This window comes from Myiozetetes cayanensis, unplaced genomic scaffold, assembly GCF_022539395.1.
Source record: "Myiozetetes cayanensis isolate MyiCay16 unplaced genomic scaffold, myiCay2020 scf2-11, whole genome shotgun sequence".
In the NCBI taxonomy this organism is placed as follows: domain Eukaryota; kingdom Metazoa; phylum Chordata; class Aves; order Passeriformes; family Tyrannidae; genus Myiozetetes; species Myiozetetes cayanensis.
In genome coordinates, this window is record NW_026087411.1 from 27,337,734 (window position 1) to 27,359,322 (window position 21,589).

Below are 21,589 nucleotides of genomic sequence, written 5' to 3' on the forward strand. Positions count from 1 at the left end.
GTAAAGGCTGTATTTTCTATTATGTATATATATAGGAAATATTTATTTATATATGACCTGTACTAGCACATTAAGGGGGTTTCACATGAGTTACAACTAGCACAAAAACTAGTTACACTGAAAAAAAAAAAAAAAGGTCTGATTCATCATCGCTCTCGGCAATTTTGTGCTTTTCTACTTAATAACTGAGAAAGCTCCCTAGTCAGCTGTTAAACCATTTAAGTGCACTTAATTACGTATCTGTATTTGTTTTAGGAGGCTAAGTAAAGACATGATGATGCAGGTTTCATCCTGGGTAACATTTCTTAAACTGCTGTTTCTAGGAAAGCAGAAATTTTATTTTGATCTTTCTTCATGTATCATGAAATCAAAGGTACTAATTTTGTTCTCCCATTTCAGTAAAATATTTTTCTATTTATACATCATTCTAAACCCTTAAAAACAAGTTTAAATAGTTGGCAAAAAATGTTCACATTACCTGCATTTATCATAATAATTTCAAATATAAGGCTTTTATGGTGCATGTCTTTCGCCACATGCAACAGCAGTTGATAAACATGTATATAAATACAACATATGTATATAAATGTACCTTACAGGTGGGTTGCACTTCATAAGAAAACCACGATTTCTAAGAGCAGTGCATAAAAGTCAGTTCCTTGATCATCCCAAAGAAACCCAGAACTCAGAGCCTTATGCATTGTGCTGATTTTGACTGGGATAGAGTTCATTTTCTTCACAGGAGCTAGAATGGGTCTGTGGTTTGGATTTGTGCTGAAGACAGTGTTGATAACACAGGGATTTTTCGATACTGCTGAGCAGAGTTTGTACAGAGTCAAGGGCTTTTCTGCCTTCCACCCCATTAGGGAGGAGGCGGTGGGTTCACGGAAAGGTGGGAGGGGACACAACCAGGACAGCTGACTCCAACTGACCAAAGGGATATTCTGTACCAGATGGTGTCAGGCTTAGCATATAAAGCTGAGAGGGAACAAGGAAGAGGGGTGGGGGGACTGATGGCATTTGTCTTCCCGAGTAACCATGATGGAGCTCTGCTCTCCACACATCCACTGCCCACGGGAAGTGGTGAAGGACTTATTCCTTATTTTGATTTGCTTGCGTGCATGGATTTTGTTTTACCTATGAAACTGTCTTTACTCAACCCATGAGTTTTCCCACTTTTACTCTTCTGATTCTCTCCCGCCACTGACCAGGGAAGAGTGAGCAAGGGGCTGGGTGTTCCCTAGATGCCAGGTGGGGTTAAACTGCAGTAACAATAAGCATATAAGAGTTGGCAGGTCTACAGGCAACCTGCTTTAAATGCTCAAAGCTTAGGAGCTTAACCTCTTCTGCCCTCCTACTCACTAGCATTTACTACACTTTTTTCTGATTCAACATTCAATCCAGATTAATCACTATCAGAAGAGATATTTTAAAAACCCTCAGCTGTAACAGAAAGAATTCTCTATTAAGGTGACTGGGAGTAACAGAGCTGGGCTTAGAAACACATCAGCAAATTAGGATACACAAGGCTAGAAGTCCTAGTGAGAAATGTACCTATCTCCAGCTTGCACAACCCCAACTTAATTTTACTGCTTGTACAACCAGCACAACCTTGGCCACAAAGATTTCAAAACAAAGAATTACCACAAGAAAAAAAAAATCTGACACTCATGATTCATTGCACAAACATTTAAACAGAGGAAATAATTTCTTTTACAAACGTGTTTCTCTTGTATAAGAATAATTTTGTATAGAAAATAGCTCTTTATACATTTTACAGAAATAGGCTAACATTTAGATTCTTTATTAATGAATAATGATTGAATGCAATTTAAGATTTCAGTTATGTCTGAGTCACCAAACATCAATAACACAGCAATACATCACTGCTCTAATATCCCTAAACTGTTTGACTTACCAAATAAGAGTCAAAACAGTAAAAACGTTCCTAGAGCCATGATAATTTGCAAATACTCAAGTATCTTGAAACTGTTAAGTTATGAAATACCTCCTGAAAGTAATACCATAATTTAAGTGTCAAGGAATATGGACTTAAACCTTAACAAGGCAGCGTTACTTGCTTATTTAGATTATTCTGCTGGCTAATACTGTAAAACCCAAATTGAAGCTTTAGTATTAAACTGCTTTACTGTTAACATGACCTTCTAAACACCCCTGAAGGATGGGATACAACATATAAATACAATAAAAATACTTTCATTTTCTTAAGAAAATATGGAAGGTTGATGAAAAAAAAATCAGTAAATTAAGATACAAAGAGTAAATTTGTGGAGGACAAGACATTGAAAAACACATGTATATATATTTATATGTAAGGGTATGCTAGGAAGTACATATATTTGAAAACACTCAGTTTCTTCAAAGACTGTGTTTAAGTTCATACGGTATCATCTGAACTCAAATGTAATGCACATTCAAATGCTTTGCCCCTGCAATTGCTGTTTCAAGCACCTGTGTACTTATCTGCAAATTTCCTTGTAAATTAGAAGGAAGGTAAGGACATTTATCCTTGGGAGTACAATTATATGCAGTAATCATTTCTTGCTTTCTAGCTATTTTATAATTTTAAATGGAAGAAGACGTAAGCAAATAAGTACTATATAACCCAATGACTGAAAACTTGAAATTTAGATGCTAATGATTCTATTTAGTATTCATACAGAGCTACTTAGGAGTTTGCCAGCTGTAACTTATGTGAGTACTGTTGACACTTCCATGCTTCATGATTCAAATGTGTAGCTGTGTTTAGTCAAACATGGCTCTCACTCCAGGTTAACCAGTCTTTTAACACATACAACTTTTGAATAAATTCAGCTGGAACTGGTACACCTCTCCTTCTCACAGCACAGAGGTTGATATCAGACAGTAAAGAATCACATTATACTGGTTCACATTTCCACGTGGTTAGAAGGAGAAACAAACATCCTGCAAAACCTTATTCCAGTGATTTTGCAAATTCTGCATAGTCAATGTATCCATCATTGTTCTTATCATCATCTCTCAAGACATCATCTATTAGATTAATCAGCTCTTCTTCTTTCATTGCTTGGGTATTCTCACCACCTTCCTACAAAAACAAAACCACGTTGAACAGTTTTAGAGGTCTTTCCAACCTATTGGCACATGTAACAGATTACTGACAACTAATTTTTATTAAGCTGTTCATGTTTGGTGCCTAATTTGGCACTAAGTTTTATGTAAACATTTATATCAATATAAGCAACTTTTTAAGGTGGAAGCTACGAAGTCCAAGTTTTCTGGACTTCAGAAAAAGCACTCTCTTTGCAGTTAATATTCTTAGTCAAAAGTTCCAAAAGCTGAATAGCACAATGTATAATGATAGATAATCATCTAAGAGATGTATTCTTTTCTGGATGTTCATGTAGTATAGACACTACAGTTTCTGTAAAATATAGAAACATCTTACAGTAACAGAGTAGTGAAAAAATCTAGCACTGTAGCTTAAAGCCAATAAAATTCTTAGAAACGCCCTTTACAAAGAAATGGGAAGACAAAGAGGTGCCTTTGTACAAGAAACAGCCAGTCATTATTCTGTTCTTGGCTCAGTATTTTTTGCCACAGGTGTGGTGTATGCACGAAGTTATGCTATTCTGAATTGTAACTTCCAGAAGATCAGTATGAGATAATGTGTTCATATTGTCTTCCTAATGGCTGTATCTTCCTACTTTGTCCTTAAATGTTCATAGCTGTAATGAGAATTTGTTTAGAAAGAGGCAGACCATAACTGGTTCTTCTAATACTAACTTTATTCAAGAGGTCTCTTACAGTCTGTGTATCCACAGCAGTGACAGTCTGAAACTGAAAACAGCGTCACATCACATGCTATTTCTGTAAATCCTCATGCCCTACTTTGGATAACTTCCCTTTCTCCCCATCCCTGCATACCAAAGCAAGCCCTCTGTAAAATAATTTTCACTTTACAGCCCTTCCTCATTCTAAAGTTTAAACTACAATGGAGACTTCTTGAAAACCACAATGTGACATGAAAAGTTGTGATAAAGCTAGTAGTTCCAACTAGAACTACTGGGGGAAAGAAATATAGCTCATTTTCAGGCAAAACTTTAACTACACTGAAGATGTGTTGCAACTGTTCCGTTCTGTTTTAAGTTGCTTTTAGAGTCAGAACCGTTTCCAAACACACGGAAATGCCCTTACAAAATTGTACCTACCTCCTTGTGGACATGTGATATAGCAGTAGCGAGCTCTAACCCATCTAACAAATTATTGCCGTCATAATCGTGCATTTTGAAGTAATGGAGCTGCAACTCTTGTGGAGACATCTCAGTTTCCGGTTTCTCAATGACACCTTCCAAGTGTTCCATGATGTGCCTAAGAAAAACAAAAAAACCCCAAAGACAAATAAAATCTACAACATTTGTTTCAGTTAATATTTCATGCTTTGTTTACATCAAATTTAGTCTTTGATCGAATATTGTTCTTCTAAAAGCACCCTGGACAACTAAAAGCTACGGTTTAGGATGAACGGGGCACAAAGGTTGTTTGTTACAGGTGCTGTAGTAGCCTTTAACATCTTACATAGCTATTTCTGTTTCTTCTGGCCTACTTAGCAGGCCATCAAAACAATAGAAGCAGTGCCCAAAATCTCCTTTTGGCTGTCTTCCAAAGCACAGGAGCTGGAGAAAGACCTTTCCCAGTCAACCATGAAGTGTTCTACGGAGTTTTATTTGCTGCTGGAACTGATTTGCATGTATGAAGAAGAAAATGAGAAAAAAACCTCAACCTGTTAAGAATGATTTTGTCTAAAGTACGCTGATCTGGGTAAGCAGGACCTCTGTAAGAAATTCTTTATAGTATGAGTAGGGCTAAAGGTTCCAAAGAGACCTTTCTAGGTCTCATATCTCTACAAATTTATCAAGCAAGCATGTCTCATACCTGGCTTTAGCTGGTCATACAACATTTCGAGGAAACAGGGTGCCCTAGGCTTAAGTCCAACGTAACAAGACTTCAGAGATAAGAAAATCATTAAGAAGTAAAGTTTACGTTTTTAGAACATGGAACACATACTCTTTATCTTGTACCAAATTCTTATCAAGGCGAATATTTGCATGTTGACTCTCTCCTGCGTGTTCCTCAGCAAGGGCAGAGATGAAGAATGCAGCCAGAAAGCAGAACAGCAAATGCGATCTAAACAACCTTTGGGCCATTGTGATCTCCTACAAAAAGGAAAACATCCACAAAAAAAACCCCACCAACGAATCTCAGATGAAAAATGTGATCTACTTTCAGCATATTTACCAAGTACTTAGAAACAACCCCACTGAGTTTTAGAATAGAAGAACTTGCTTCATTTCAAGCCATTGGCAAGCAGAAAACCAGGGAGCTCCAATTACAGATTTCTATGAGGGTCCCTATTTGACGGAATCATGCAATAATACACAGTAATTTTCAGATAATGACTTTTTTTTCCCCCACAGCAAATGCGCACTCCTCAGCTGCGGCTGTGTTTTCATGCACGGTCTGGACAACCAGCCACGCCAGGCTCAGGCAGAGCTGCCCCGCAGCCATGGGAGCAAAGGTCGCTTACGGCATCGAAGCAGCCGCATCACATTAGTATCTCTGTTAAGACTGCATGCCCTAAGGAACGTACAGCTTGGAAAACGTCATGCAGCCTCGCATACGCTCCCTTCTCGGAGAAGTGACGGGATGCAGCGCTCCAGAGGGGCCGCGGGGAGTCCAGGAGTGGGCTGGGGAGTTCGGCCCCTCTGTGCTCCAGCCCCAGCTGAAGCGACCCCCTGTTTTCCCGGCACGGCGCTGGCCGCCAGCCGCCTCCCACTCCCGGCTCCCGATCAGGCTGGACCCCCCGGGAAAGCTCCCCCCCCCCCGCGCATCGGGACGGAGCCGGGCCGGCCACCCCCCGCCCAGGCCCCAGCACACCGCCCTCCAGTACCGGCTGCCGGGGCGGGCGGAGAGGCGCCGCTGCCGAGATACGCACCGTGGGGCGGGCGTGGGCCGTGGCGCGGGCTCCGGGACGGGCGCGGGAGAGACACCATTCCCGGGACACCATCCCGGGATCACCCCTGACCCGCCGCGCGCCCGCCCCTGCCCCCTCCCATTGGCTGCGCCGCTCAGCCCCGCCCCGCGGAGCGACGTCACCGCTCGCGGAGCTCCACGTGGAGCCCTCGCGGCGGCGCAGGTGCGGCGGGGTCCCGCCCACCGCGTGTGCGCGGGGCAGGCCCTGCGGGTGCTGAGGGGCGGCGAGCCGGGAGCGCGGCCTTGGGGACAAGGAAAGCCGGGGGCATCCGGGGGTGCATCAGGAAGAGCATCGCTAGCCGGTGAAACGAGTTGATCCTGCCGCTCTTCTCAGCCCCAGTAAGATCACACCTGGAATTCTGGGTTCAGTTCTGGGCTCCCCAGTACACAGAGACACGGAGCTCCTGGAGCAGGTCCAGCAGAGGGCAACCAAGATGATGAACAGACTGGAGCATCTCTCTTGAGAGGAAAAGCTGATGGAGATGGGCCTATTCAGCCTTGAGAAGAAACGACTGAGAGGGGACACCATCGATGTCTGTAACTATCTAAAGGGAGGATGGAGCCAGGCTCTTCTTGGTGGTGCTAAGCAATGGGACAAGAGCCAATGGACAGAAACTGATGCACAGGAAGTTTCACCTGAATAAAACTGAGGAAAAAACTCAGCTGAGGAAAAACTACTTTTCTCTGTGGTTGGCCGAGCACTGGAACAGGTTGTCCACAGAGGTGGTGTTTGCCTCACTGGACATACTCAAGAACTATCTGGATGCAGTCCTGTGCCATCTGCTCTAGGATGACGCTGCCTGAGCAGGGAGGCTGGAGCAGATGTCCCACTGTGGTGCCTTCCAAACTCATCCATTATAGGATTCTGTGCGGGTGCTGCGGGGCCTCGGCCGCCCCGGCCCCCGATGTAGAGAACTCCCTTCCAAAGGGCGCACTGCGGGGATCTCACCGACAATGCCCTACTTCCTAAGCACAGCTGGGAATGAGTGGGACAGTGGGGCAGTGTGTCCTGCTCCTAGGGCTGTCCTCGGCCACTCCTGCTCCAGGCACTTCCCCCACACACCCCTCAGACACCCCCGTCCATAAAGGACTGCGGGCTCCCCACCCCGCTGCTCCCTTGGGAAACCCTCGGGCCCTGTCGCCGGTGCCCACTGTGGTTTATAAACACTGCGTGCTCTGCGCTCCCGCTCGCACCGAACGTCCCAGGTCTCCCGAGGTTACAACCCCCGAGCAAACCCCGGGCCCGGGCAGCCGGGCGGGCTTTCGGCTCCTTCCTGCACCACTCGGGGGTTCTGTGCCGAACCTGCAGGAGGGAGCAGTGGCCGTGGGTGCAGCCGGCAGGGAGCCCCGGGATTTCGGGGACTCCCGCGGGCCGCGGTGGGTGAGCGGCACCCCCGGCCCTGCTCGCGCGTTGCAGGGGGCGCGGGGTCACCCCCGCAACGCCCGGACAGCGCCCGCCCGGCTGGACGCGGCTCCGCGCACCGGGAGCCAGGAGACAGGCGGGAGGGAGGGGCGGCCGTAGCCGGCCGCAGCCCTCGGGCAGGGCGCTGTCCCGCCCGCCCCCGCCCCCGGCACCTGGCGGATCCGCGGCCCCGCCGGCGCCTCCCGGGAGCTGCCGCCGGGGACACCCCGCGGGCCGGGCCGGGGCGGGGCGCGTCCGTCCCGGCGCTAAGATGGCGGCCAAGGGCTCGCACTCGCACGTGAAGCTGGAGGCGGAGATCGAGCGGTGCCGGGCGGAGGGGCTCTGGGGGCGGCTCTGGCTCCTCGCACAGCAGCTGCTGCCGGCGCGGCCCCCGCGCAAGGCGAAGGCGGCGAGGGGCGCGCAGGACGCCGGTAAGCGGCGGGGGGCGGGCGGGGCGGCCGCCGGTACCGACCCGCCCGGGCGCGGGGCGGCGGTGGGGCTGGACGGTCGCTCCGTGCCGCCGCCCGGGCTCGGCAGCGCCGGCTCGGCGGGTTGGCGTGGGCGGGAGCTGCGGCTGCCCCGCAGCTCCCGGGGTTGCGGGAGCGGGCTGGGGAGCGCTGAGGTGCGGGGTGTCGCCCGGTGTCCCGTGTCAGCGTCCCGGCTTCGCAGCGGGAGAGAAGGAGGGATGCCGGGGAGAGGGCTGGGGAGCCCAGGAAGCGGCGCTCGGGGACATCACATCGCGCTTCCTCTACGTGTCAGCGCTGCCGAGCCCGTCGGGCGGCGAGGAGCGGCTGTCGAGCGCTCGTGATGCCGCCCCCGCCGCGGTCAGCACCGGGCACAGGTGGCGGCTGCCCCGCTCCGAGCCGGCCCTTGGTGCTACCAGCCCGGCTGGGCCACCCACCAAAACTTGCCCGGTTTGGAAACGGCCGTCTGCAGCTTCTCCATACGTGTTGTGCTCGTTCCCTCTTGCCCCCTGCCCAACTCTGTTCTGGATGCCCTTGTGTTACCTCCCTCCATTTCTGAAGGGCACTGCTTTATTTAAAAGGCTTGGGCTCGTCCAAGTACCCTTTCACATGTAGAATAGGTTTCATAAATAGCAAATGTTTTGGTTTTGGGTTTTTTTTTTCCCCCTTGTTACAACACACTACTTTGCTGCTGTTTAAAAATGAAATCACTAGCAATAAGTGAGGAAGCCTAACCTGGAAATATAAAAATCTGTGTCTGTGGTCAGTAAGTAAGTTACAAAAAGGACCTGATCCTACCCACGGCACTGTTACAAAGGGTTCTGCCGCTGAAGTCAGAGGAATAATGCCCTTCTGTAGAGGAGTGTTTCTGCGATGTGACCCTAGAGTTAATTGAAGCTTGCCAGAAGTGCCTTAAACTTCACAGGGGGAAGCATGGTGGGGGAGATATTGGTAGCTTAAGACATGTTTATTTGTAAGGCTTTCCAGGTGGGTACATGATGCAGGATGAACCCTGTGCTGATAACCACAGGGCCAACCTTTGAACTGCAGTTGCGTTTCAGCAGTGTTTCCCAGGTGCAGAGATCTCCCTGCAGTTTGGGGGCATTAATAGTTGAAGAGTTCATAGTAGTTTCTTCCCTTGTAATTAAGAGGCATAACAACAGTGTAATTGCTGTAAAAACAGGATTTGTTAATGTGCTGCTATGTCATCATAACTTGCTAGTTATGAAAGAGTAATGCTTTGTTATTGCTACAGAACTTTTCTTTCAGCAGGGGACTGGGTACAGTTTTGTGCTTCTAGAAACCATTGTCTGCCTGGATTAGATTTTTTTAATAGTAGTGTTTGCTTTGTGAGATTGTGTGTATTTATTTCTTAATTGTCTTACCTGTTTCCTTAAGTTTAAGAGATTAACGACTACCTGAAAGGTCTTTAGTGTGTAGAAATTATTTCATGCAAGTTTAGGGTGGAATATACTTGCACATTTATGCTTCCCATTTTATGTACCTGTACTTTGTTTATGTGAATTAGTTGCAGACCTACAAATGAGCAGGAAGAGCTATCGTTATAATTTAATATGCAGCTGAACACTTAGGCCACAACGACAAAAAAATGTAAACCACCACCATTCCCACACACAGATTTGATTATTAATGCTATATGTAGTATATAGGTGGAAAGTGAGGATAAATTGTCCCGTGGCCTGAAAATATAGAAATAGGTACACTATATTGTGTTTCCTGCATTCTAGAATTTCAGACTTTGAGACATGGAGTATGTATGAAATGTAGGGCTTGGCTCTTTCATACACAAAGATTTTCTTACCCTACTTGACCCGGTAGCCCACTGATTGAGGTACTACTTATATGAATAAGTGAACTGCAGAACTGGGCCCGTCATGCAAGAAATCAAAGTATTGTGACAGATGAAACTTTTTTCTTTTCAGCACGTGATTGCCATATTGCATGATGCTTCATGCTGTATCCAGTGCTGCTACTTGTGTTTGAGTTTCTTTTCTGTAGAACTGTAGCACATTAGTTGTGGCAGAGGATCAAGCCTTGTGTGTCTTTAGTGTCTAATTTGTCTTTTTTCTGTGAACTTTCAGGTAAATTTGTTATTGTTCTGCAGTGAAATTCATAGCTTCCGTGTAGTCCAAAGTGTTCATTTCATGCTTGTACAATTGTAAATCTAAAGCATGCACTGACATGTTTGCAAAGATTGGTCTTACACTTTTGAAAGTGAGTTTTGTGATGAAAATTATGAACTGTTATATTAGTGGCAATGCAAGAATGAGTGGTGCTACTAAATTGAAAGGATTCATTAGGGAAAAGTCTTCAAGTTACCAGGAAGTGTAGTTTGATTTTTCTTCTTAGGAAACATACTGTTTCCAATAGACAGAAGTTCATGGAATTTTTTTGTGTGTCTACCATTTCTTCCTTATCCCCTCATTTGAGTTGCCCTTTATGTGTCTCAAAGGTGCGGGTTTTTTTTGTGATTCTGTTTATCATCAGTACAGCACTAAGCGATGTTTCTTGTTGGTTGGTGTGTGCTTTCAGAGGACCACGGGAGTATGCTGCTAGCGGAGGTTCTGCTGGAAGAATGTTTGAAGGAAAACTTTGCCAAACTGAAGGACTCCATTCCACTGACAGAGAAGAATGAACCAAAACTGAGTGAAGCTAAACAGTATCTGACCAATATCTTAAGCAGAGGAAAATTAAGAGTAAGTGGGCTCTGTCATCGTAATTCCTGCCAACTGGATGTTTCTTTCATATGATTATTAGTCTGATACGGGGTGTGGTTGTTGCCTGTTCATGTCCCTGTATGTACAGTACTGTATTGTAGGCCTTACTAAGGGGCTGCTAATCCCCCTTGGCAGTATCTTCTGTTTCAAGACTTGCTTTTTCATATGTAAATAGTGTGCTACAAGTACATATCCTGTTTTGGTTCTTTTGGGTTTGTTTTTTTTTTTCATTAGAAAGAAGCAGGATAAATATTTAGCATTTTTCTGGGGTGTTGGGGTGTGGTCACATAACGTGACATGCTTCTACTGCTGCTCTGAGGGAGTTGTGTATACCTCGTCAGCTCCAGATCAGACAAAAATGTGCTGCGAGTTGCTGTCAGGAATTTAGGGTTGTGTTGTGACTCCAGCATTACAGCCTTGCACTACTTTCAGTCTCTGCCAGAGAAGCTATGCTTTTATTTTGTGGTCTGGGTTCATGGTTGATGGCTGCTTGTCAGCTCAATTGCAGAGCTTCAAGAGTGTTTTAATTCTCTGCCTCGATGGCTGCTGCTGTTGGACGCCTCGATTGGTGCTACTCCTTGGACGCACAGTTTCATAACTGGGTTTAGAAGTAAATGAATTACAGGTCTGTTCTAGACTTGTATTACTTTTGGTTCAAAATTGACAGGCTAGTTGGCTTTGAAATGTGTATTATACTTGTTAATTTCCGAGGAGCCAAGTGTGCAGTCACTTTTCTGGAGGAGTTCCTTTTTCTTACTTTCTTGAAAGTCAACCTGTTTAGAAGTGAAATGGAGGGAGTAAGGAAGAGGAGTCTGTCCAACCCTCTTTATAGTTTAACTCCATCAGCAATCAGAACTACTGAATTCTTCCAGGTCTTCATGTTTAGTTTGGCTGCATGACTTGCCATTACTGTTTCTTTGTGGTGACTTAGCTGCTCGTGCAACATTGACCTTGTGTTGATTACATATGTTAAAAAATTGGGTATGAAGGCTTAGGAACTTTTTCATGCTTTCCAAAGGGTCTGAACAGATGTATTTTACTGAGGTTTTTGTTAGATGTGTTTTCAGACCTTAAAGGAAACAAATCTTAGAAATAGCTGGTGTGCCTTCTGTTTTTCTACTGTTGCATGAAAATTCTTTGACAGCTTAAGAAAACTGGAGAGCTTTCTCACTGTTTAATTAAATGTACAGAGGAGAGGGGAACACTTGGCTAAAAAGTCATGCCTTCTGCTTAGTTTAAAAGCAGGAGGTTTTCTTTGTGTGTGTGTGTAGGTAGTTCTGACAATGCCAGCCTTTTATGTGATGTCCATCGATTCACCAGCCACAGATCAGGTCAGCATAAACCGAAGAGGTGGCTTGGAACTGAGTGTTTCTAAATGGAGCTCCAAAGTGGTTGTCTGACCTTTGTTGCCTGCTGCTATCATGAGAACAGCCCTAAGATCTCTAGACACTTAATTCCTTCCTACTCTGGTGTGTGGAGCTAGCAGTTGTGAGAGGAAGGCATTCTGAATGTGCTTAATTTGTTCTGGAGTACCTCGTTTTTGCTGTCCGGTATTTTATCACGTAAACACTCTTCTTCTCTCCCTCCTCTGTTTCAGCCTAAGTATATGACTGAAGCTATGCTGATCCTAGGAAAGCTTCATTATGTGGAGGGATGCTACAGAGATGCCATCAGCATGTATGCAAAAGCAGGAATTGATGACCTCTCAACCAAAGATGAACCTTTGTACGTGCTGCGTTTGATAACTGAAGCCTTCGTTATTAAAGGTAAAGGACCGTGTATGTGTACTTGAAATACACTGATTTTAGGGTGAAGTTGAAGGTGTTTCTCCAAGTGATTTGATTGGAGCAGAGTTGGGACAAAGATGTGTGCTGTAGAAAATCCTACTGGGTATGGTCTGTGTAGTTGTAGTTTAAACTTAAAGGCATTATGGAGTTTTAGTCCATGGTTTTTAAACTTGGCTGGCTTGTAAAGAAAAGCTTGAAAATGGAAATTTTGTGATAACTCTTGGCCGTAAGTCAGCAACGTGCTTTAGCTTGTGTGTCCATTTTGGGAAAATCTAAATCAAACCTTTGGCAGAATTTGGGCCTGGACTTTATCTTATAGTTCATTTACTTGTAAATTTCAGTGATTTATGTGAATTAAGCACTGACAATGCCTCCAAGTTTTAAACTCTGGACTAACAAAATATCTGCTTTCAAAGTAGGTAGTATATTTTTGCAATGCATGTCACACAGTATTAGACCTTATGTACAAACAGGAATCTCTCCTGCCCTTTGTAACTCTGCAGACATTGCACTGTTTGAGAGATTCTAATGAAAACTACCGCTATAAGTAGTGAAATTACATTTCCTTTTTGAGTTGGGGAGAGGAGGACCCTAGTCAGTTTTTGACTTGGGGGGAGAAAAAGATCAGTAATCTTCTCCTTCATTTGCTTTCAGTTCCTTTATAAATGTTGCTCAAGTACTGCTACCTATCTACTGCTTTCTACTCTTTTCAGCATGTCCACCAGCTAATTAGGTGAATGAGAACTCTGATGATCAGATACCTTCAACTGGTATGTAAAATAGTGAAACCAAATCAACCCAAAATACTGTTTGATTGGGCTGCTAGTATTACTGATAATAATTTGAGTGTTTCGTGATCTCACAGTGTCATTCTGCTTTTTTGAAACCCTCCTTGTGCTGCTTTGCTTGCTTTTGAGTTTTGTTTTCTGTGGTACTGATTGAATCTGCTTTATTAATGAGCTTTTGTGGAGCAGGACTAATTTACCTGTAATTCATGCTCACACTTGCATGGCGCAGAGGAGCCAGTAACTGCCAGTGCATTCTTAGCAGCGTATTTGAGAGCAGCTGCTGGTGCACTCCAGTCTGAAGCAGATGCATTGTCCTCACTGGGAACTGGATAAGACCCTTGGTGAGGTGTGAGTGTAATGATAAGGGGTCTGTGGAAACTGATGGAATAACACTGTTCCTATAAGACCTCTTGTATTGTAATGACTGCCTAACTTGCTTATGAAGGTGTGGAGGTGTTTGCCTCAGAGCATCAGGCTGCACTTTTTTTGTTTTTTCCCCATGTGGTTTACCATGGAATGTAAATGCTGCATTGCTCCTGTAAACTGTGTGGAGCCCCAGCCATTGAAGAGCAACGTCTGCTGTCACTGTTCCACAGTCTTTATTCTTTCTCCACGATGATTATTTTCAGATTAGCCAGGATATCAAGGGTATAGTAAGTCACTCAGTATTGTACCAAAGCTTCTGGCAGAGAAAAGTGCAGCAGAGTGGAGCTTGTCCAGCTGAGTTTAGAGAGGGCACTCGCTGCTAGGATCACTGTTCCCTCATGCTGTTTGCTCAACCTCCCAGTTTTAAAGAAATAATCCCTTCTGTTAGAATTTTGTACAGGTAGCTATGGCAATAGCGGTGTAGATTTTAATTTCTATTTTAAAATGTGTTTCTGGGCTACCTCTGCAGGGCAAGTGACAATATGGAGTTGAATTATTTAGAATTAATTTCTACTTTATTCTGTAGATTTTTCTTATTCTCCTTTTTAATTTAGTATCTCTCCAGAAATTATATTGATCCATACCATATTATTGACTTTAGTTGAATTATCAGTTGCTTAAATCTTCTTTAAAGATGCTCTTGAATGTCACTGGTAGTAAAATTTTTGCAGGGGTCATGTAGGCAAAAATCCAGAAAAGTTATCTGGTTGTCCTGTCTGTTTCAGGGCAGAAGTTAGGTTTCCTGCTTAATTTCTTATTCACATTTTCAGAAATGGGAAAAGCAGTTGGTTTCATAGAACATTCCTATTCCTTCAGCATTAGTTGAACATCAGAACCTTCTATCACCTCATAGTAAGAACTTGAAGCTACCTTGGTTTTGTGTAGTTGTGCCTGTATGCAGAATGGCAGCATAGGTTCTCAAGCACTCAGGATTAGGCTGGAAAGGTCACAGAAGAAAGAAAAGTCAAATCAAAGGCTTATTTTTTTAATGCTGGCACTCTTTTAATGTTGGAAACGAACAAAAATGTGGTAAGAAAGATATGGGATACGCTGGGAGAAGCTGCATAGATGAAGGCAGTGGTAGAAAGGAAACATGAATGAGCAAAAATGAGTTTGCTTCTTTAGAGCACCTTTTAACTTCCACAGCACTGAAACATTGAGCTAAATCTCTGGAGTCTTCCTCTGAAGGTCCAGAATATGCAGTAAGTTCATATTACAGTAAGAAGCAATATGGACTTGCACCCTTGTGATTGGACTGCAGGTACTGAACAGGGAAAAAGTTTCTTGCTTGCCTTGCTCAGCAGACTTCCACCCAAAGTGAGTATCAAGAAGTTAACAATGAAGTTCTTTATAAATGTGGTGACTTGTGCAGTTGACAAGTCACAGGAAAAATGAGAGGGCAAGGCTCTTCCAGTTTTCAGCTGACTGCTGCTTCCTGTCCTGTTTCTAAATCCCCATATTGTGAGAAGTTCTGTAAACATTGCGAGTGGAGCTGTGACAAGTTTGATTTTTCACTATGACTAATTTTACCATCTATGGTTAGTTAATAGGTGGTTGGTTTGTACTTGTCTCCTTCTTCCCCATCCTCCATGAAGTTAAATCCCTCCTTAAAACCTCTGTTCAGTTCACAGTACTGCAGGTAACCTCTGATGCAAGCAGCTTTCTGTGTTGCATAAAACAGTATTGAGTAAACAAACTTTGTTTCTAATTCACTTGGGATGTGTTGTGACTTTGTTACCTGGTGTTGTCCACTTGAAATAGGTGAGCAAAAAAGATTTCAGAACAACATGTGTAACTGTCAGAGCCCACTGGTTTCCCTCTGTCCCTGCTTTCTGCAGAAACCCTGCAGAGATCTCTGTGTTCCCAGTGAGTAAAGCTTCCTGGTAGGGTAGGTCACTACCTAAGCCTTACAAAGGACAGTATAGCTCTAGCCAGGGCTTCAGCATACCTAAGTTCCAAGAACGAGGTTTCTGTGATGTTGCAATGTTTGCTGTGTTTCCTGAGAGCATGACCAGACCTGTGTTAACTGAGTCAGGTGTTGCCAACCTGAGTGCTGGAGGCTCAGACTGGGCTCATGTGACGTGGGTCTTACATTTGTAATGATTGAGAAGGACTTTGCCTTATGGTCATGGATGTGTGGCATCAGAGCTGCTGCATGGTGAGTCAGCTGAGGAGCTGCCTGTGTCTGCCAGACCAGCTGCCGGGCCAAGCAGTGGACTTCCTCTACCTGGAGTGCAGTGGCCTGGAAATAGGAAGCTGTCTAAACGTGTACAGCAATGACATGGGATTGCAAATGGTAGTTAGTTTGCAGATGGGTTTCTAGTGAGTTAAAGTTTTAAAAGTCCCACTGCCTGTTTTTCTCCATTTTTCTCCTTTTCTCCCAGTCCATCCTGGAGTAATTTTTGTATTAATGACCATTCGCAGGTTGGGGTGGATTAATTTGTGCAGCTTCAGTCTGAACTGTCTTTACAGTCAGAAGCTGCTTGTTCTGGGGTGATTCATCACCTTTTCAAATGGCACTTCATCTGACATGGATGAAGTGCATGGTATTGTACAAGTTAGCCTTCTCTCTGGTGACTGTGAGAAGAGGCTGTGTACTAATTGGAGATGAATCCCTTGTAAATTTGTTTCTAAAAGTTTCTGGTGGTTTGTTTTGGGGCTTTCTGTTTGTTTTGGTTGGTTTTGGGTTTTTTTGTTGGTTTTTTTTTTTTTTTTAACTTTAGAAAAGACATCCTTTTTATCAAAAGGCTGCAGTGTGAGCTTGGTCCTCTTAGGTCGTCTTAGATCTTAGAAAAATACATATGGAAGAGAATGAGGTCATACTGTGTCTCTAAGAAGCCTTGATCGTAGCCTGTGTTTTATTGTAGCAACCTCAACCACAAGTCTGACATAAGAGGAAATGGGACCGTGTTAGTGCAGTGTCTTGGAGTTATATATATTTTGTTCTTGAGCCCATTTTGGTCTTTTAAAGGTGTTTAAGATCTGTAATGTGACACTTAAAAAACCATAAGATCAAGAGATAACAAACTGCTGGATTGAGTTACTGGTCTTTAGAGCTCTCCTAAGAGCAGTGAATGGTATTGCTGAAAGCAAAACCCTGAATCTACCTCGTGAAGGTTTTTCCTGAGTTTGAGAGTAATAAACAGACTGGAACCTGCTTCCAGGGTTCTGGGTTCAGTCCAGCTTTTTGTGGATTATTTTGGTTTTGTTCATTTTTAGGACAAGTTGCTGAACTTACATAAGTTCCTGCTTCTTTTGTGATTATATCTTTTAAAACTTCAGTGACAGTGAGGCTGGTATGCTTGGAAGTGTATTGTTCTGCTTTCGCCCCATGTGAAATCTTTGTCTTGAGTTTGTAATGCTGGAAGTGGTTGTTTGGAGGTTATGGTGGTGTTCTGGAACAAAAATGGTGATACCACACAGAGATAATAAACAAAAAACTTGACCTTTTAGTTGGATGGTTTGAAAACTTCTCGCTAGGTTTAATCATAGTTTTAAACTGATTAACTGAAGCCTCAACATTTGAATAATCTGTTTTAAACTTTCTTTATGCTTGCACTGCTTAATTAGTTTCTTATTTTGTTGGCTTCCACTACTGTTAAAAACAGTAGATTTGCATTCAGTAAATTTAAGTTTGGTATTAAAGTTGTTCATTCTAGCTAATCAGAGGATGTGTCATGCACTTGTTCATACACTTCATTAGAGTCTTTAATTTAGACATATGCTAGTGTGTCATTCATTTTTCTAATCTGGTTTTCTACATGTTGATGAATTTCCTAGGTGAGATTTTTGTTCAGCTGCATTTGTTTGGAAAGTAGAATAAAATGTACAGTTAAAGATAGCTTTATTGCAAAGCTATGTTCTGATAAATCTACTTTTCCCTCCTCACTAAAGAATTTGATTAAGAATCTTCTCAGTTTAACAAATTAATTTTATTCACTTAGTATTTCTGATTAATGTTAAAGCTGATAGATGTCATGTTTGGCTTTTTTTAGTCTGTAGATTAAAATGGGAAAAAATAAGCTTTCCTATTTGGTTTTATTTAGTCAAAGCTTTGTTGGCTCATTGAACTAAATTAGTGGAAAGAACTGAAAGGGAGAAAGACAGGTGGGGTTTTTTCCCTTGTTTTATTTTTTTCCTCTCTGGAAGAGAGCACCTCTATTTTAAGGGTTTGATGAACTACTGAAATAGTATTTATTTCAGATCCTAAGCCACTAACTTCTCCAGTTCGGTTTTTTTACTAAATGCTACCGATCCCATAGTGCAGGGATATATTCCATTCAAATAATGTTAATAAGTTATTGTGTGTTATCAGCTTAACTTAAGCAGCCTTACTTTTAATTAGAGTTTCCAGTTACCTTATCTGGGATGAGACTTTTGTCCACTTAGTTTTTGATAAGTGAGATGGTAATAAACTGTGAAGTGTTCTGGAATACAGACGGTGTGCAATGATTCTGAATGCCAGCAGATTGAACAACTTCGAGTGCAGATAAACTGGGTTTAGAAACAGTGTGTGGTTTTGCAGGGTCATGGTTTATTTCATAATCTTCTTTGGAAAGTGAATTTACATTTTTAACTTCTTTTTACAGGAAGCATTTTTAATTCAGGCCATGTTTTATAAACCTCTCAGCCTCTTAACAGGCTGTACGTGCTCTTTCTGAACCTTCTTCTGGTTTCAGATGGCATAACGGTTTTCAAGATGTCTTCTCCTTTTTCCAGACAAGTGTTTGGAATACAGTTCTGCTTTTTGTATGCCAAAAAATCCCCTCCCAGTGGTTATGCCTACTCTTGTGCTTCGGATCTTTACTGCAGACCCATTTTTAAGAGTTCTTGAAGTTGTTTAAAAAAAGCTTTACTCTAATACCTAAATAGAGATAGTGTGTGTTTATCTTCCTGTGTAAGAACTTACCTTGTCTTGTCAACTGAGACAAGTGTAGGAAATGGATTAATGGAAGGTTGATGACATTTTTTTCATGTTCAAGTAAGTAACGTGCTTTATGATCTCTCTGGGCACTAATGGGGAGAAGTAAAAAAGTAAAAGCAGGTTGTAGTTGCATAAGTCAAGATAAGGTGGTCTATTTCAATATTTTAGTTTAGGAGCCACATGACTACAAAGAAAATACTCAAATCTGCTAGTGGTAACAAAAGAGGGAACCCAGATCTTCTTCCCCTCCTTCCATCACAACTGACACACCACCCCCACGCTCCTTAGAAGCTGAGTTTTCATCCTGCCTGCAGTGCTGTTACTGACTGACCCGAGGGCAATGTGCTCTAATGTACCCCTTCAGTAGAAATGGGCAGTAGGTTGTGAGGTGCAGGGGAAAAAGTCCCGAGAGCCTGAATTCTCTCCCTGTCTCTCCCCATTAGTTTCAGTGTCAAGTATGATGTCTAGGTACTGTTGACATTATGGCATTAGGCTTTTACTTGAAATTCTAAATGTTCTCTCCCTTGATAATCCTGTTTAAACCAGAAGGGTTGTTATCTTACCATATTCTGACTTCCCAGGGGTCCCAAGTCACTTCTATTTGTAACCTGCCCACCAGTGCTGGCTAACACTTTCCTAAATACAGCACCAGTGTTCTTCATGGTCTTTGGGAAAGCTTGTTGATTGTGAAGAGCCAGAATTATATGGGACATAAAATTAAGACGAGAAAAACATAGGTTTGGGTGATAGTTGAAGGAAAAGTTATCTAAAACTTTGATTTCACTTTTTTCATACAAATATATAGCTCTTCAGTGATAGTGGGCTTTGTGAGGGTGATCAGCACTTGCCAGTGTGCAGCTTTGTTAACGTATGTGCTGCTTTTGAGATTATATTGGCTTGCACTAGTCTCTGTTCCTTAACTGCTGTTTCCTCTACTGGCAGCTACTTGGTGAGGTTACTTCCGTCAGTCATTTCAGCTGCTGCTGTGACTAAGTAGAACTTAGTGGGACATAGTAGAAGAAAAAAAATGTTCATTTTTTGTTTTTTGTTTTGTTTGTTTTTTTTTTTTTTAAGAGTCAGATAGGGCAGGGCACAAATTCTTTTGTTGGTATCCTCTGATGACTACAAAGGGTTAAGATTCAGTTCTCTGAACACTGAGAACTATGGGGAGATGGGGTCCTTTAAAGAGCTTAAATAATAAAATCAGTTTTCTTACCTGGCCATTAGAAAAATTGAGTCCCAGCTAGAAGGATGTGTGATGCAATAGGACATTAAAATGTGAGTAACTCAGGGTAAGACGTTTTGTTGGCAGAACTTGTTTTCATTTTTGCTTGGCAAAAGGTGCATCTTTTAAATGTTAATCCACATCAGAGAGAGAGAGGCTTTGTTCTATACCTGGTATGCACTTCAAAGTGCTAGTTTTCACAGTTCTGACAGCAAGACAGGAAGCATGCTGTTAATTCATGTTGGCATCAGAGTAGCTGTCTGATAGGCAAAATCCCCACTTTGTAGATATTGATGTCTTTATAAAAGGGCCTGGTTATCAGTATGTCTTATTTGGGGTTTCAGGATGGGAGTGTAAGAGTTTGGAGTTGCTCTTGTGACAGTGGTGACTTTGAAAGTGTTGCATGTTGGTGAATTGTATACATTGGTACCATTGCTTTCCAGCTTGGCACCAAGCTGGAAGTGAAAGAGTGGGATGTGAAAGAGCTGCCAAGCCCAGCCTTGATGTTCTTGGTGCTCTTAAGCTTTCCCACTGCACTCCCTGTGTTCTTCTCTGCTGTTGGATTAGATATTTCATTTTTTAGAAGTAGTTGGTTTAGCACAATCAGGTATGCACAAATCAGCATGGATATGACTTTAGACTTCTGAGGAGAGCTAGTTGCAGGCCACTAAATACAGATTACTGAGATTTGGAAAGTGAAAAAAGGAAGTAACGTATGATTACTTTTGTTAATGTGATTTGGTTTCTGTGATGGTAAAGTTTCATTATTCTTCTATTCCTATCTCCACAGAGTTGCAGGTGCTGGTTGCACACAACGCATAAAACCTTCTTCACCTTCTGTGCTACAGTTTAGTTCTCTGAAACAGTGGGATTAGCGGTACCAGGAGGTACAAGAATATTTGCATGTGCTTTTCTGAGGAAATGGAACAGGGAATGTACAGTGTTTGTAAGGTTCCATGAGACAACATGTAACTTTACTTCTACTTCCACTAGAAGAAAACAAGTGCAAATGTACTCTCAGATGGCCTAAGCTAGAGGTAGCTTTTAGATGGCTGTGATGCCAGTGTCATGCTGGGGCTGTGTTGTGTAGCATGGTTTGTGTCCAGTGGCTGTGGGAAAGTTCCATGTGCTGGTTTGCCCTGGAGTAAGCTTTGGATGTCTCTGACCGGCTTTTAAAGAGACAGGGCAACAAGCCTGTTAGTCCTTGCAGGCTCTGCCAGTTCTGATAACTTTAAGTAGTTGGCCTGAGTGCTTGATGTGAATCAGCGTAGTAAAACAAGAATTACCCATCTTTTTTCTCCCTGGTGCTCCCAAAATCCACACATAATCATAGAGTCATTTAGGTTGGAAAAGACCTCTAAAATCACAGAGTCCAATCATTAACCCAGCACTGCTGAGTTAACCACTAAACTGAACACAGGGGCCCAAAACTGAACAAAGGATTTGAGGGATAGCCTGACTCAGTGACTCTGACTGCAGCTGGAAAAGAACTTTCTTACTGGTGATGCTGCCTGACTGTGATGCAGATGAACTCAAGCTGAATGAATTCCAACACTTGGTCATCAGCACCATCTCTCTCCCTTATGCCTCCTCCACTTTTCATTTTTCCTCTTCTACTTCTTTCTGTTGTATTTAGACTAGGGAAAAAAAAAGTAATTTTTGTAACATGCCCTGAAAGTTTATGGATTTGGATGGTGCTGACCAAGTCTTTAGATGAGGGACTGTAAGAGATTGCTGATCACCCCTGTGTTTGCTGTGCCTTAGAGTGTTGCTCCAGTAGATGTATTTTCATGTCATGGGAC

At 43.1% G+C, this 21,589-nt stretch overlaps 2 protein-coding genes across 5 annotated transcripts in view; one reads left to right on the top strand and one right to left on the bottom strand.

Annotated features, from left to right (window-relative positions):
* Positions 1–1,674: 1,674 nt before the first annotated feature.
* MCFD2 (multiple coagulation factor deficiency 2, ER cargo receptor complex subunit) lies at positions 1,675–6,108 on the bottom strand. Its single transcript, XM_050314954.1, has 4 exons — positions 5,996–6,108; positions 5,068–5,216; positions 4,212–4,371; positions 1,675–3,088 (listed from the first exon to the last, which is right to left on the bottom strand). The coding sequence occupies exons 1-4, from the start codon at positions 6,065–6,067 to the stop codon at positions 2,957–2,959; spliced, it is 513 nt and encodes a 170-aa protein (XP_050170911.1). The 5' UTR covers positions 6,068–6,108; the 3' UTR covers positions 1,675–2,956.
* A 1,584-nt stretch (positions 6,109–7,692) lies between these two features.
* Positions 7,693–21,589, top strand: part of TTC7A (tetratricopeptide repeat domain 7A) — a 200,298-nt gene continuing 186,401 nt past the window's right edge. For 3 of the 4 annotated variants that reach the window (XR_007628882.1, XR_007628883.1, XM_050314945.1), the window contains exons 1-3: positions 7,693–7,866; positions 10,453–10,616; positions 12,235–12,403. Coding sequence is in view for 1 of the 4 variants with exons in the window: in XM_050314945.1 (XP_050170902.1) it covers positions 7,707–7,866; positions 10,453–10,616; positions 12,235–12,403 (493 nt within the window). In the remaining 3 variants the exon portion in view is untranslated. Of the gene's footprint in view, positions 7,867–10,452; positions 10,617–12,234; positions 12,404–13,137; positions 13,195–21,589 lie in introns of those variants that run through there. The other variant, XR_007628884.1, reaches the window with a different exon arrangement.

Bases quoted from the DNA above. Each gene is read 5' to 3' on its own strand.
- MCFD2 (XM_050314954.1), bottom strand. From the start codon at position 6,067: ATGGTGTCCCGGGAATGGTGTCTCTCCCGCGCCCGTCCCGGAGCCCGC. The intron at 5,217-5,995 runs GTGCGTATCTCG...TCCTTTTTGTAG, and splicing joins CGGCCCACGCCCGCCCCACG to GAGATCACAATGGCCCAAAG. The intron at 3,089-4,211 runs GTAGGTACAATT...TTGTTTTTGTAG, and splicing joins TATCACATGTCCACAAGGAG to GAAGGTGGTGAGAATACCCA.